This window comes from Penicillium antarcticum, assembly GCF_028974205.1.
Source record: "Penicillium antarcticum strain IBT 31339 chromosome Unknown utg000005l_segment0_segment0, whole genome shotgun sequence".
Taxonomy (NCBI): Eukaryota; Fungi; Ascomycota; class Eurotiomycetes; order Eurotiales; family Aspergillaceae; genus Penicillium; species Penicillium antarcticum.
In genome coordinates, this window is record NW_026695303.1 from 1,532,434 (window position 1) to 1,547,675 (window position 15,242).

At 45.9% G+C, this 15,242-nt stretch overlaps 6 protein-coding genes across 6 annotated transcripts; 5 read left to right on the forward strand and 1 right to left on the reverse strand.

The window, feature by feature from the left end:
- Positions 1 to 2,678: 2,678 nt before the first annotated feature.
- Positions 2,679 to 3,567, forward strand: N7508_005233 (SH3 domain-containing protein; the record flags this gene model as incomplete). Its single annotated transcript, XM_058463299.1, has 3 exons — positions 2,679 to 2,741; positions 2,799 to 3,234; positions 3,287 to 3,567. 3 exons carry the CDS (start codon positions 2,679 to 2,681, stop codon positions 3,565 to 3,567), a joined length of 780 nt encoding a protein of 259 aa, XP_058319777.1.
- Positions 3,568 to 4,385: 818 nt separating this feature from the next.
- On the reverse strand, positions 4,386 to 4,604 carry N7508_005234 (uncharacterized protein; the record flags this gene model as incomplete). Its single annotated transcript, XM_058463300.1, has 1 exon — positions 4,386 to 4,604. One exon carries the CDS (start codon positions 4,602 to 4,604, stop codon positions 4,386 to 4,388), a length of 219 nt encoding a protein of 72 aa, XP_058319778.1.
- Positions 4,605 to 6,666: 2,062 nt separating this feature from the next.
- Positions 6,667 to 7,205, forward strand: N7508_005235 (uncharacterized protein; the record flags this gene model as incomplete). The annotated part of the gene is made up of 2 exons (XM_058463301.1): positions 6,667 to 6,982; positions 7,045 to 7,205. 2 exons carry the CDS (start codon positions 6,667 to 6,669, stop codon positions 7,203 to 7,205), a joined length of 477 nt encoding a protein of 158 aa, XP_058319779.1.
- A 1,051-nt stretch (positions 7,206 to 8,256) lies between these two features.
- On the forward strand, positions 8,257 to 9,411 carry N7508_005236 (wax synthase family protein; the record flags this gene model as incomplete). The annotated part of the gene is made up of 1 exon (XM_058463302.1): positions 8,257 to 9,411. One exon carries the CDS (start codon positions 8,257 to 8,259, stop codon positions 9,409 to 9,411), a length of 1,155 nt encoding a protein of 384 aa, XP_058319780.1.
- A 630-nt stretch (positions 9,412 to 10,041) lies between these two features.
- On the forward strand, positions 10,042 to 10,425 carry N7508_005237 (uncharacterized protein; the record flags this gene model as incomplete). The annotated part of the gene is made up of 2 exons (XM_058463303.1): positions 10,042 to 10,272; positions 10,348 to 10,425. 2 exons carry the CDS (start codon positions 10,042 to 10,044, stop codon positions 10,423 to 10,425), a joined length of 309 nt encoding a protein of 102 aa, XP_058319781.1.
- Positions 10,426 to 11,277: 852 nt separating this feature from the next.
- On the forward strand, positions 11,278 to 14,837 carry N7508_005238 (ankyrin repeat domain-containing protein; the record flags this gene model as incomplete). The annotated part of the gene is made up of 3 exons (XM_058463304.1): positions 11,278 to 11,373; positions 11,433 to 11,949; positions 12,007 to 14,837. 3 exons carry the CDS (start codon positions 11,278 to 11,280, stop codon positions 14,835 to 14,837), a joined length of 3,444 nt encoding a protein of 1,147 aa, XP_058319782.1.
- Between the last annotated feature and the right edge of the window lie 405 nt (positions 14,838 to 15,242).

Sequence of the window (15,242 nt, forward strand, 5' to 3'; positions counted from 1 at the left end):
TCTACGTTTGACACAATGAAAATCTAATTTCATATCCTTCATGTTCTTTCCAGCACACCTAACCCGTTTCCCACTCTGTTCTTGTATACTCTGTAGTTGTGGACAAGACACCATGATGTCGCTCGACCCACTTGATGTCATATGGTCTTGCGTGCACATTTCCAGCCCTAATCCGTGATATCATAGGAAGCGACAATAAAAACCACCGCCATGAACTAATGAGATTGACTAGGTGGCCCCATGGGTCCCTTTGTCTGCAGAACGAGTCACAATGAGTTTTATTTACTGCAACCCCACTATGAGGCTGAGCCCATCGGGCACCAAGCTAGGCTTAGTCTCTTTAATTGTACATATCAAATACGTAAAAGCTCCCTGTGTCCTTTCCAGTTATAGCCTGGCTTCTTATTGCCGAATTGCATAGTCGGATTCCCCTGCAACTAATAGTTAAGAGAAAAAGAGGTGAAAAAAGGGAGGTCAAAGTGGGCAAATACATTAAACCATACAATCGCTTTGAGAGATTCAGGTCGAAAGAAAAAGGCTAAATCTTTATAAATGATCCATGTATGAATCTCTAAAACCCCTATTTGATTACAAGCTATATAGACTTATGTCGTGAACTAGCTGGATTTCCTTAATAGACCCGCTTATAAAAGCTTCACCTTAGTAGTGCCCTTCGGGCACTCTCAACATCTTGTGATGTTATATGAAGCATACTAGATGTGAGAGACCATGTAAATAGACCTTAGGCCATAAGATAAGCAAGCTAGGTAGAAGTTTAGGGCAATGCGTGGAGTGAAATACGGAGTGCGTTATAAGAAGATCGAATGCTTGTCCTTCCCCAAATGAGCGGGAAACCTAGGGACTGACCCTGCTAGACGATTTGCATACATGAAACCATGTATACGGTGTCATCGACCGCAAGTAGTTGAGGGGCGGTGTTGTCCAAGGACATTATTGCTTAAATAGTTCAACGTCAGACTGTGCTAAGTAGTGGTCCTGAGAAACACCTCTGCCTTGTTCGCATCTAAGACAAGATTGTCAGGATATACACTCTGCCGAATGGATCGGATGTCTCATGCTTCACTTATATAGACCTGGATCTTCTTAGGTTTAATGAGCTATCAATAAGCCATCAAACCCCCTCCTTTCTCAGCTTTTCTAGGCATATCAAATATGTATCGAAATGAGTCTCACCACTTTACAACTCTTTGATTATTATTCCAGCCATACAATGCAGTAGTTTGAAATACGTTAGTCCCTATTTGTCTTAGCGCAGTATAAGTTGTCGAGATCTATTGTGAGGAAGAAATACATTACTTCCATCTTACCAATGAATTTCATTATTTCACCGGGTGCTGGCATGGTTTTAAAGGGCAGTTTTAGAAGGAACCCCTCAGGATGCTTGTCAGGACCACCGACTGGCCGCTGCAAGACTTGGCCTAAGTCATGATCGACAATCAATTTACTACTAGACCAATAATGCCAATGACACTGATGGTTAGTCAGAAATCGTATTTTAAAATATTTTCGCCCCGACAATGATGGCATGCCCTCAGGTACCATGGCACTATAGCGGGATATTTGATGGGCTGAGCCAACGTTCCATTGTAAGTTTCGGGCATAAGAAGGCGACATACGATTAGATCAATTTCTATGTCAAGCGATCAGAATGTGTCATAACAATCTATAGTCAATTGCTCATATCTACCGTGTTTTACATGGTTGGTTCCAGAGGCTGTCGTTATAGATCTGCCATGACTGTGACGCTTAAGACGCAAGTTTATGAACATGATAAGCATTAATTGAGGGCTCATAGGTATACTGCCACCGGAATCCTTTTTACTATAGTCTGTGACTATAGTCCAGAAAATATTTTACTAGTGACTAGCTAGGATCCTCATGAACCAGAGCCTCCTATGGAGTATATTTCCTACTATGAATGGCTATGAAACATTGCGGCTCAACTGGGATATATATGGAAGTATTGTATAGTTGTTTGCCTTTGGATTTACAAGCTAAGTCGTATCTTATGGCTTTATTATTTCAACATCATCATAGGCCATAGGTCATATCAGGAGTTGAGGGTTTCATAAAGTTAATTTTAACCTATTTTGGGGGTGTTTTTATCTCCTTCTTGGATGCATTTGACTTATTTCGGTAGACTTCATCTATGATACAGCTGCCAGTCTTTTTGCTGTGGTGCTAGTTGACCGATGCCAAGGTCTGGGCAACAAACTATACAAATGGGACCTTCCAGGCAACAGTTAAATGTAAATGAAATGTAACAATTCTCATCAGTAAAGGGGCAACAAGACTAGCCTGACTAGTCTTGCCCAGGTATATAAATTTGAAGACGAATTTGTGGCAACCATGATGGGTGGGGATTTTAAGATTTATATGTATGCGTGGGTCTGTGTCAAGACTTTGAAAGAAAAGAAGAACAGAAAAATATACTCGGATGATAATATAACCCAGTATCGAATCATTGTTGCTTGTTATCAAATGGTAGCGTTGGAACCTTGGCCTCAGGCGGATGAGACATCTGGACTCCGCACCTCCAAACTCCTAACTCTTCCTTCTCCTTATTCTCCCTCACTTTCCTACACCTGTTTCGTCTTCTTCTTGCAAATAACTCCCTTGAATTTCCCCTTTCAGTATTTTTGCCCTTTACATTCGCTATGGCGGCCTCTAGCGATTTCGCGTCTGCTATGACCGGCCGGTCGCTCCGCATGGTCCGGACAGTATGCATCCAACCTTTGGTTCCTGAAAATGTCCGAGGTACTGACCTTCACAATTAGGAGCTGGAGTTTCTTGCCGACACCTCTGTGATCACTCCCAGACAGCTCTCCTCCATCCTCTCACAGCTTCCCGCCGACTCCGATACCAGGGCAGTGCAGGCATCGCCTCCCCGACAACTGGCCCAGCCAGTCCCTGTCCAGCCAGTTCAGGCACAGCCTCCTCCGGCTCCATACACACCATCCTACTCATCTCCTACTCAACAAATGGCCAATGCGTCCGTTCACGAGAAAGCGGCAATGCACAACCAATACGCAAGCCCGCCTCCCCAGAACCAATATGCAAGCCCGCCTCCCCAGGCCCCGCCAGCCTACCCCCAAGTTCCGCCGATCCTCGGTCTTGCCTCGGCCATGTACGCATACACACCTACCGACCCCGGTGACCTCGCCTTGCAGCCGCAGGACCGCATTCAGATTATCGAGCACATGAACGACGACTGTATGATATTCCCCGCATATACGATGTTTGAATGCAAACTAATTCTCTATAGGGTGGCGTGGTCGCAACGAGCGCACTGGCCAGGAGGGTATTTTCCCCCGGAGCTATGTGAACATCGTGAACGAGAAGAGCAACGTCTCTTCGCCCCCTCCGACCAACTATGGCAATATGCCCCTTGAGGTTAGCCAGAGTGGTCAGCCCTCGAACCCCGAAGATCCCAAACAGAACAAGTTCGAGGAAGGCGGTAAGAAATTTGGAAAGAAGCTTGGTAATGCCGCAATCTTTGGTGCCGGTGCTACTGTTGGTTCCAACATTGTGAACAGCATTTTCTAGTTTCAGGCCTGCATATTTCACTGGGCAGTCTGCTTCGTGTTTTTACTCTCATGGATTAGGCGTTGGTGGCTTGGATTTTTGCTTCGGATGGACTCGTTGGTTTCATTCAGCAGAGCCTATTGGCAAGCTGATGACCCAAGATTTCGGGACTTTACCCTGAGTTCACATGCTAATTAGCCTTTCATGATGTTGCCCTGGCAGGGGGAAGAGTCCACCAGCCTCGTCTCAAATCAAATATCGACCTTGAGCATCAATTCATTGGAAGAGTCCCCTTGCCATAAACATTAGCCGTGTCCGTTATCTATACCATTCTTTCGTATCGCTATGAGTTCCAATATTCTCCGAATCAGCGTTTTTAATGAGATGCCAATAATTAGGCAGACGATACAGAGATTTGCAGCCGCAGATCAAACCAGGTATATTACCTAAATCGGCTATAACATAAGAGCATTTGCTCTGTCTTGCTCCATTGATGCCCCCAACATTTTAGTTGTTGTATGTACTGGATTTCCAGACACTTGGTAATTTGTGGAACGTCCTGAAGTCCAAGCCGAAAGGGGTTTAAGTGACAAGTCTCCTATATACATATTCTTGAATTTGAACACTTTGGCTGAGGCCCTACCAGTATCAACCAAAACATCGTACCTCCTCGTTCCGCAAAGTCGATATCAGATAAAACGCTATGCTAAATCAATGAACTGACTTGATGTCATGCCAATGAGGATCTTATTCTAGCCGTCCCAGTCAACACGTTGTTCGACAAGACCCTCTCATGTATCCCTAAAAGGAAACATCAGACTGAATCAAAGGCTACAAAATCATGGGCTCCGTGTCTCCTTGCGAATCGCGTTCTGTGTTGTATCAACAGCCACGGAGCCCCAGAAGAACTTCTTTTCTCCAGGTCGACGGTTCAGCTCTTTCTCCCGTTGGCGGACTTTCTGGCTGTGCTGCTTACTCCGGCGCTTTCTCGCTTTCTCCTCCTTTTTCGCTTCGGGGGTTTGGGGGGCTCGATGGAAAAGATCGTTTAGCCAGCCCATTATGATTGAAGATATTGAGATTCAAAATCTGTGGCTGGCGTGCATGAAAGATGAATGAACAGTCCAGTAATAAGATCTTGGCTGCGAGACGAATTGGTGACAAGCCAGACGTGGAGGATGATAAATGATCAATGCGATGGAGTGTTCAGGGAGGGTAGCAAGCTCGGGGGTCGACAAGCTCGGGGGTCGACAAGCTCGGGGGTCGACAAGCTCGGGGGTCGACAAGCTCGGGGGTCGACAAGCTCGGGGGTCGACAAGCTTGGGGGTCAACAAGCTCGGGGTGGAGCCGAAGGTCAAACTAATGCCACGTCAAGGATGAGGAGGGCGGGGTGAGGTTTCAGTGGCTAGTTGAGTTTGGAAGGATCAGAAGGTGGGCGCGTCGACGATATATTCATTAGCCCAAAGCCTGTTTAATCAGATGACTCTGCATTTGTTGTCAGCACTAGAGCAACCAGTGGATCATCCAGGGCTGAATCAACCACTGAAGATCTCCGAGACACCGGACATTCCTTTGAGGTTCAGTGCCCCTACATCAGCATGCCTTGCTCGGTCACAATTATAGGCGCCAAGCCCGCCACCCGCCCCCAAACTTGGTACATGTCTTGGCTAAGATTGATCTACTGTATAAATCCAGATGGTTCTTGACGAAGGCCTCGAATCAGATATGGTGTGAAAATCCACACAGATGCAGATTGATATCCGCATTGTTCCGGAAATTTGCCAGAATTACTAGTGGATGTACCGTTTGGTAAGTTGATGGATATCCTTCAAATCAATCAAAACAGGCCCACATCTAGCTACAGGTCTTACATTATGGATTCCATTGCCATTGAAGAAGAGGGTCACAACGTGAGCGGCACGATGAATTATGATATCAGCTGGATAGCTGGCACACTGGAACTAAAAGTCTTGTTTCCAAGGACCAGAACGTAGTTACAACAGTATGCCAGCAACAACAAGTAACACCGCAATTAAAAGCATCTCTGACCTTTCCTTTAGAGCTAGTATGAGCCTGCCAACGTGAGGTATATAGCCAATAACCAAGCCCACAATCTCCTGCCGATATACAGATGACCGGCCTTTTGGATATAGAGAGACATCGTCAACCTCGTTATTGTCCCCTTTAGTCAGTATAAGCTGCCTATGCCAAATTAGCATATGGTCTGCCCTATCCGAAGCCAATCCCAAGTACCTTACGGGCTCTGATTGATTTGTTATCTGGTAAGAGACTTTGATCGCTCGATGGACCATCGGCAAGGGGCGGCCAGGAAACCAAACAACTGGAATATCGCCTGCGCGGATATGTTCTTGCTGATTCCATAACAAAATGAGATCACCACGCCGAAAGGCTGGCTCCATTGACTCGGATGAAACGACCATGATTGGATACGCTGAGCCACTGATCATGCAAGCCCCTTTCCATAACATGAACAAAGGTGCTATGCCCCATGCAACAGGCAATAACGAGGAAGCAAAGAACCGGAAATAGCGAGAGTATCGCATTATGAAGCGTGTTGCTTCTTTGAATGGCTAGGAGAGTAGTATCAAGACCAACTATGTCGAAGCTGAGTAGATTACGGAATGATGCCTCCGCATATATCCCGAGCTTACAGTCCATAGCTGCACCCATCTCCTATTAAATCGTGCCAAGATGAAAGAATGTAACCCTAAATGCAATATTAAAACCTGCAAATTAGCCTTCGAGCCCTCAGGCTGGCCCCCAACGTACTGGACCAATGCATTGAGCTTCAAGATGTAAGCACGAGTAATGAAACCCATTACGCACCAAAATAAATCTCCTCGTACCAGTAGTGGTGGAGATATTGTAGTCAGATTGACATCATCCAGTGGTCTTTCTTTACCCCATGACATGAAAGGATTCTGATCCTAGACAGGTGAGGCATTTCAAGGAAGACTATGTTTACCAGTTTGGTCTTCAGGGGAGTGTCAAAGGTATAAGAACGGCGGTTTTTCATTCTTAATTTCTATCAACACACTCCAAAGCTTCTCTTTGACTACTTCAAGAAACGGCCTACTCCATAGATTCAATCAACCAACTACAATGCATGCCAAAGTCGTTCTCGCTGGTGCCGCACTGACAGCCGTCTCCATGATCCCCTCGTGCCCGGCACCCGTGGTTGGAGGTCTCATCGCTGGAGCGTTTGGTGCTGAGCTCGCCGGTAACCTGCTCTACATTGGTCTCAACGACAACCTGAAAAGACGCCCCGTCGATGGCTCCGTCAAGGCCCGCAGTGCCATTGGCTACAAGTCTCGTCGTGCCCTTGGCTATCCAGGTGTCTCTGACGAAGCCGTCCAACAATGCAAAGACTCTAACTCTGGAAAAACGGACGTGAAGGTCACTCAGACCGAAGAAAACTGTAAGTAAAGCAGCTGAGCTCGCAAAAGCCAAATCTTGAGCCTTTCTGACCAATATCCATAGCCTATCAGATTGACAACGTGACTCCAGAGTGCATGAACCTGGCCACCTTGTTCACTGAAGACAGCCCGCCTGTCCCTTGTGGCTCTGCTTGCCTTCAGTACTCGAACCTGAGTGAAAGTGACAACGATGCCCTGCAGGGTTACATCCAGGAGCTCCTTTAAGTGAACCCAGTGGATAGTGTCTAGAAACAAGACAAGCCCTGTTGATCGCGGTGACAAACTCTCAACGTACATTTCTACTTGTCTTTGCCGCATGTACCATGGATTGGGTCGGCCACATCTATATGCACCTATTTTTGATTGGCTTTGAATATGTCTGTCGTTACCTACGTACTACAACAAAGGTTTCTATTTCGGTACCGATTCTTGTTTCAAAGGCAGAAAAAAAAAAGAAAGAAAAGTAGCCGTGAATTCTTCAAATTCGTAACCATCCTAAATATTCAATAGAGTGCTTCAAGAGAACTATGTGAGTAATTTCTAGATTCTAGCAAATTTCATGTTATAATATCTCCTTCATCATTTTTACACCATATAAATAGCCTACATCAAGGTTAGAATGATTGACTTGACTCAAAATGCAAAGAAAGCCTGTTATGTGATCATGGGGTCAAATGGAAGATCAGATGCAGCCTTGCAGTGAGATGTGGGTTGTTGGGTGGATGCAATTGTTACTCTTGGCAGATCCTTCATAACCAAGATTGTGTAAGTGCTTATGGCTTTTGCGTACCTGAAATTAAATTTACAGCTTGGCATGCTAGCGATGCATGATGACGAAGGTGTAAAGCTCTTGAGAAAATTCCCAGTAAGTAAGCGTCTGTATTCATGCTTTGATATCTTGTTATTGGGATGTTCAAAAGCATTCATGCGGAGATTATAGAGCCCAGAGTGGGATCAATTGTGAGGCATAATAGGGCTGAACTTGCAGTGCCACTTATCCCCGATCCTGTTATAAGTTGACGCGTGGAAAATGCCGAAATACCCTGGTGAGTATGATTTACCCAGTTTTGTGTATTAATCCAAACTCCGGCCCCAAACTATGCTTTGTGCTCAATTCATCTTTGCGGTTATATCCGATGCCTCCGAGACCGCTTGAAATACCTTTGACCTGAAAGAGAAAAAGACTAGAGCACACAGTTGGTGATGCCCCATTTCAGCCCATCGGTGGTGTCTTTTTGCTTCAGTCACGTCGTCTACACCCTTCATCAACCTGACGATGTCCACACTCCTCATTCCTCCAGCATTTTTTGGTCTCTCGGCCTTGGTCTTCCTGGTTGCAATTCAACTGCCTTTGAAATACCGAGTATGGCTCTCTCCATTGCTGTTGGGGGGTGCATACGCATCGCTCTCTGCCAGCCACTATTTGGACGCCCTTCCAAGCGTTAACACATTATGGGGACTCTTCACCTGTATCTGGATACTGCATGCCATCAGCATCCTGTTCATCGACAAAGTCGCTATTCCTCGAGGCGCTCCACCATGGACTGCAGCATACAAGATTTGGATGAACCCACGGCGTCAGTTTGACTGGGAGGCCATTATATCGAGGAACCAGAATACAAACTCAACAAGCAGAGCCACTTTCATCATCAAGCGTCTGTTTAAAGCCGTCACTTGCTGCATTCTCCAATTTTTTATCATTGGACCTTTTGTATTTTTGAATTTCTCCTTCACCTCACACGATTTTGGACGAGTTCAAGAGATCTTTATCCGAAGATTAATCTGGTCGGACTATGGGCCCTCGATTACTCCGCGCGAAATCCAGATGAGGCTTCTCTTGTCCGTATACTGGATCTGGCTGACATACTTCATGCTGGATGTTTGTCATATTCTGCTTTCAGTATTCTTTGTCCTCCTTCGAGTTGACACTCCTGAGGAATGGCCACCTTTATTCGGCAGCGTGGGAGAGGCCTACGGGGTTCGGCGCTTTTGGGCAAAATTTTGGCACCAACTAACCACACCTTGCTGTGCTTCTTCTGGCAAACTTGTTACTCGAAAGCTGCTCAGATTCAAACCCGCTTCATTCCTCGAGAAATGCTTTATTGCGTTCTGGACTTTCTTTCTGTCTGCCATTTACCACTTCGTTGCTGATTGGATGGCTGGAGAGCCTTGTCGACCGATGAATGATTTGTTCTTCTTTTTTATCAACTTCTTGGTTGTGACAGCTGAGATATTCGTGGCTTTTGTCTGGACTCAAGTGCCAAACGTTGAGGTTGGAAGGGGTAAGCACTCCAATACCTCAAAGGGGCAAAAGTTTGCAGGTTACATTTGGCTTCTATTCTTCTTCTTCTGGGGCGTGCCAAAATGGCAATACTCGAAGCTCCAGGCTATGGTTGAACGGCTTGAAAGTTCAAGACATTTGGATTTGTAGCTACTTGTTGATTGAGAAATTGGACTGAATCGAGAGCAAGCATTGGGTTGGGCTGGGACTTGTTTCAAACGATGATCTAGTTGTCAAGAGAGTTGATTGCCACAGTTAATGATCCAGAAAGTACTTTTAAGAGATCAAGTATGGTGCACAAGATGCCGGACTCTGCACGGTAATGTTACGGCCCCCATTTCTGGCCCGAAAATTTCGCCCGTCTAACAAGCACTAATATGCGCCATCTTCTTGGCGGGCCATTGATCTTCTTGACTTCTCATAGATAAAAGGCCAGTCTGACGAGTAGTCATCTTGTTGCGTCACTCGGCAGGCATTAGCTGGATTCTGCAATCAAATTTGACCCTTCCTCATTTCAGCTCGGATATATTCCGAACACGAATACTTCACTTACTTGAACCAAACAATTGGGTTTCATTGATTACCTTCGACACAACTGAAAATTTGTTTCTGTCACTGAGCTTCTATAATTCAAGCTACATTTCAAAGTAATACCTTGCAAGGTATAACGACCGACCGGCCGCGACCAAGAGTCAATTCAAAGCGAGTGAGTGTGCCAAAATTAAGCTCTCAGAATGACCGCTCACTCAAAGAAACTGTTAATATAGCATTTTTACAAGCATGGAAACAACGGGGACAGGGCAATCCGCTGCATACATGCACTCCACACACGATAGGGCCGATTTCGACATTGAGGCATTACCAGAACGGCCGCAAAAACGAGCCCTGAAAACCAACGAATCATACGCCGAAGAATGGAAATACGGCTCCAAAGCGAGAGTGATCAAGTATTATCTCATGTATATAATGGCGGGTCTCATCATCGGAGGCATCATTGGTACGGTGATAGGGGTATGTGTCCGCTACGTGGGCAGGTAATACCCAAGACTGGAAATTGGTAATTTCAGGTTGCGTCAATTGAAGCAGTACCAATATGATCCCTACAATCCCATGTCCTTGCAGAAGACCTCATTTGGGACACTACTTTTCACATCTTCTAAATAATATGACAGATTGCTTTCCCTAGGCTGTGTGATTCACTCCATGTCCCAGAACCCATGGAGTTCATGTAGTTCCTCTCGTGTCATGTAGAGCACTGCAGGGCTTGTTAGGTGAACACTTGACTACTGAATCGTGAATCTAAGGACCAAGTGATTGCCCTGTCGTGCCGCCCCACGGCATCTTCACCCCTGCCCCTGCCCACAGATACTTCTTCCCCAACATCTATTCCAACTGTATGAAAACCAGTAGGCTCGCGGTCGACAATCTATAGCCGCGATTCACGCATATCTGGCATATAGCCAAGAATATTCATCTTATCGACAATAACCCCTGTCCACTCAGCCTCACTCAGCGACCTCAGCCAAAGCCCCCACAAAATAAACCAGCCCAAAAGTCTGAACAAAAATCCCGTTCCAATTATTCCAACACTACCAGAAAAGCGCAATCTCTAAGTAGCCACACTCAAGCGTACATGCAAATACTTGTGAGCCTCAATACGCGCCAAAGCCAGAGAGAAATGCTCTAGACCCGCAGTCTGTGCTCTAGCGCAATGCGGGCAGCCTTTAGTGCAGCGACAACGACAGGTCGGGTTATGCGCCCAGCGCAGCGCTTACACATATGCATTGCGTTAGCGGTTTCAACGTCTTAGTTCAGGGCTGTGCTCTGAATATTATTAGCCGTGTTAATGCCATGGGGGTGGTTCTATACGCCTGTGGCTCTGGGGCTATCCTTGGACCCGCTAGATGGATCAGTAGGTGGGGAATGAATGTGTTTGCGATCTGTGATGTGTTAAGAGTGCGTGGTTTGCCGCGGTAGTTTGAAGGGCTGTATGTTTTTATTATGACTTATTGACTTATGATGCTTTGTACGCTGTTCACTGTGCTTTTGTTTGTACCTTTTGTTGCAGCTGATGATTGGGATGATTTCACGAATAACCTGGCGACAGATTTAGTATGTTCATGCCTTGAACTACGGAGATGGATTAGACATAAGCTAATATTTGCATCAAGGCGCCATTGATCACTCTCTTCGGTGAACGACTTACGAAACAATTCCTCTCCGAGTCGATTAGCGTTCTAGACAATGTTATCTTCGCCCTTTCGCCCCTAGGGGTCTTGACTGCCGTAGTATCAGTGATAAGGATATGCGGTAGCTCATCTCTTCGAGCTTTTGTGGGTCGAGCCCAAGAAGGACCCGCTGAAGCGGAATGCGAGCTTCTTCCCTGCATCTCGGAGTCGACATCGGAGCTTTTCAACGATGGCGGAATTACGCGAGTATTTGGCCGGCCTAAGATTGCGGAGATCGTTGTTTGGGAGGAAGGTGATCCCAAGGTTGGAGGCATCGAGACGAAGGTTGGCACTTTAAGGGAAGCACTCGTGGAAGGTGTTTGGACTTGCGGAGGAAAACAATCGGCCAGTGAACTTCCCGAGCTCGATATACCGAATTTGTCATTGAATAAGGGTATCAAGAGGAGAGACCAGTTTTGGTTTTATTGCGCTGCTGTTCTTGGCTCTGCACTACAGTTAGGTTGGTTGTGTTCTACTCGAACCCAAATTTGATAATTATTGATCGTTCGTGACATAGGGTCCATTATTTTTGCTGCACTCACAGTGTTTATGTGGCCGGAAACCTTCCAAAAGGATGATAAACCGGTAGCATCATATGCATTCCCATTCTATGTCATCGGTTCAACCCTTCTCTTTATTGGGATGTTTTTCTGTGCCTTCATCATGGAGCGATCGTCGAAGGAATACTATTTGGAACCCCAAAGACCAAGCAAAATATACTGGCTACAGCCTGGAAAACAGAACGCCGACGATCAAGTCTTCAAGGCTTTCCTTGCAACCAAAGAATACGGACGACCATCTGTGGATGGGAAACAAACTTATATCAAGTCCATCAGAGACTACAGATTTGACAGGAAGTATATCCAGATATACTCAACCTTAGTATCGACCCTTCTGGGATTCATATTCCAGTTTGTGGGACTGAGAGGTCTCCACGCTTCCGTGACCCTAGCCCAGCTAGGATCGACATTCTTGATGGCCATTGTTCGAACCATCCTTCGGACGGAGAGAATGGCACCAGAGGAGAACGCATTCCGGGACAAGCAGGAATTGCTCTCATCTACACAACAGGAGCTGGATTGTTTTGCATTTCATCTTGGAAATGTTGACTCATTCCATTTGCGCTTGCCACCGGACAGGCCAACAACCCTATCATCGCCTGGATATTTCTCTCAACCGACGATGTCCCTGGCAAAACAATTGATTCATACAAGAGCTCGACTGGCAAAGCTCACGTCTAACTCAAATCAAGGCTTGACTGTTGCTTGGGATGATATGCCTATACGCCAGGTAGCACATAATCTCGCTCGGACGATTGAAATGACCATGGATTTGATTTCCACGAGTTGGGAGATTGATCTAGGAAAGAAATTCACTTTCAACCTTCTTGCCGAATGCAGAAAGACATCATCGCAGTTTACTGACCCTGTGATTGAAGAATACTGTATGGTTTTACTCCGAGGCAGTGATACTCTGCGATGGAAGATTGATGTGAATGAACTGGAGGCCATTTTGGGGCTCTGGGTTTGGTCAATCCAAAAGTCAAACAAAAATCTTCCTGGCTACAAACTTCACCGTCTGGTCGGGCTGGGAAAGGACGACGCCCAGAAAGAAGACACAGACCTTTACTTCCATAAATGGATATTTCGCCAGACAGAGGCCACGATGGTCAACTCCAGGATGATGAACTTCTCGTCTCAACTGTTTGGCTTTGCCTCGAACAAGCATAGCCATGAAACGGACACCCTCGCAGTCAGAGTAGACAGTAACCTGGAGATAATGGCCGCACAGGATCTCTACATACAATTTTTGCGACAAGTATTAGGTCATTTCAAAGAGCTTGGTGGGGAAGCTGAGATAACCCCTGGACCTAACTCCTCATATCTGGCTCAAAACGATCGAATCAACGAATTAGTACAATGCCTTGAAGCCTGCGATCTAGGTACTCGAGAGGAGGCATTGCTGTGCATTGTTCCAACTTTGAATAGTCGAGATCTTCTGCCAGAGGTTTCCGGGGATTCAAACAACGTTCGAAAGCGTACGACTGAGTATATTGCCAACGGAAAGTGGAAAAATGCTTTGGAATTACTGGTCTGGCTTTGTCAAAGATCCGACTCAAGTGAGTTCACGCGGTCTGTTTATGAGCTTGGATATCTTTGTTGCCAGGCAATACTCGAAGGAGACGAGAGTGGTCGTCTTGAGGGATCGAAAAATATGTGCGAGCTGCTAAGATCTGACTTGAGGGCTCGCTTTTTTCTGTCCAAAGGAGCCAAGCGTCCCACTGGCTGGATGAACTCTTCAGCCCATCAAGAGTGGTGGAAATCCTTTTCCAAACAGCTCGGGTGGATTGCATGGCATTCGTGCAGAAATGTGTCAGCCTCAAACTGGATGCAACCACACTTCGAGGCTCTGGGCGGGTCCGAACACTTGTCTCCATCTTATGGAGCTGGTCTACAGGATAGTGACTCCGAAACCAACTTGCACACTTTGCAACAGTGGATTACCTATCCAATGATGGATATAGAGATCGATCGGGAAGTGCCTGGATACGAAGATGAGCTCGCATTTGACTGGGCTATCTCCAACCAACACTATGCCCTTGTGTACTGGTTTTTGGCCAAATGGACAGAGATGAGCAAAGATGTCCCACTTTTGGCTCACGCTGCCTATTTGTTCGCCGCAAAGAACCATTCCGAATGGGCAATCCAAGTTCTCTGCCGACATGGTGCCAATATCGAAGCAGAAAACTATGACCATCACTCAGCCATGATAAAGCTCATCCTTGACCGTGACTTACCAGCAATAAAATTGATGTTGGCAAACGGTGCTTCTCCGAATGGCAAAAGCACAATTAATAAGATCGGTCCCTTAGAAGCAGCCGCACAAGCTGGGTATAGCGATATAGTCCTATTACTGTTGCAAAATTACGGAGCTACCATCGACTCCACACAGAAAGGAAAATACTCGGCTCTATACTGGGCGACGGAAGAACAACATCTCGAGACAGTTGAAATTCTCTTGCAACATGGTGCTGACATCAATACCATCGGCATCGGATCCATGACACCGCTTCATAATGCAGTCTCAAACCAAAATATTGAACTAGTGAGGAAGCTTGTTCAATTCCACCCCAGAATCAATGCTACAAATGATCAAAGTCGTACGCCCTTGATGCTGGCGTCAATGGATTCGTCGACGGAGATAATTCGTTTTCTATTGGAGAATGGCGCTGATACAGAGGTGCAAGATTGGGATGATCGAACAGCTTTAGATTTGGCTAGCAGATCCAATAGCACGGAAGCTATTCGCATTCTGGAGGAAGAGATGCAGAAGCGCGCCATTATTTAACCTGAGATACTTGAATATAGATGTTCTGTTGAAGGTTCTTGTGTCATCTCCACGTTTTTTGAGCCCTTGAAATATCGTACTTACGTTCGTCTTACAGTGTTGTCGATGTCTAAATTCTTGAAGGGTGAGGTTGGCAGATCTCTCTTTTCCTACCTGACCTGAAATAGAGCTGAACTTTATAACCGCGAGACAGCTGGATCTGAAAACAGTCAATTTGCGTCCTTAGCTTATCAAAAATGAAGTATTTCTGTATTCCCATACGCTAGTTACATGGGAGGCCATTTCGGATTTCCGTAATATACAATGCAGTAAAAGTACCGATATGTTTCATTCTGTACAACGGTCTTTGAGTCCTGTTTTCTCTCCAGATAATGTCACTATCCATTCTGCATGTGTCTGAAGAAT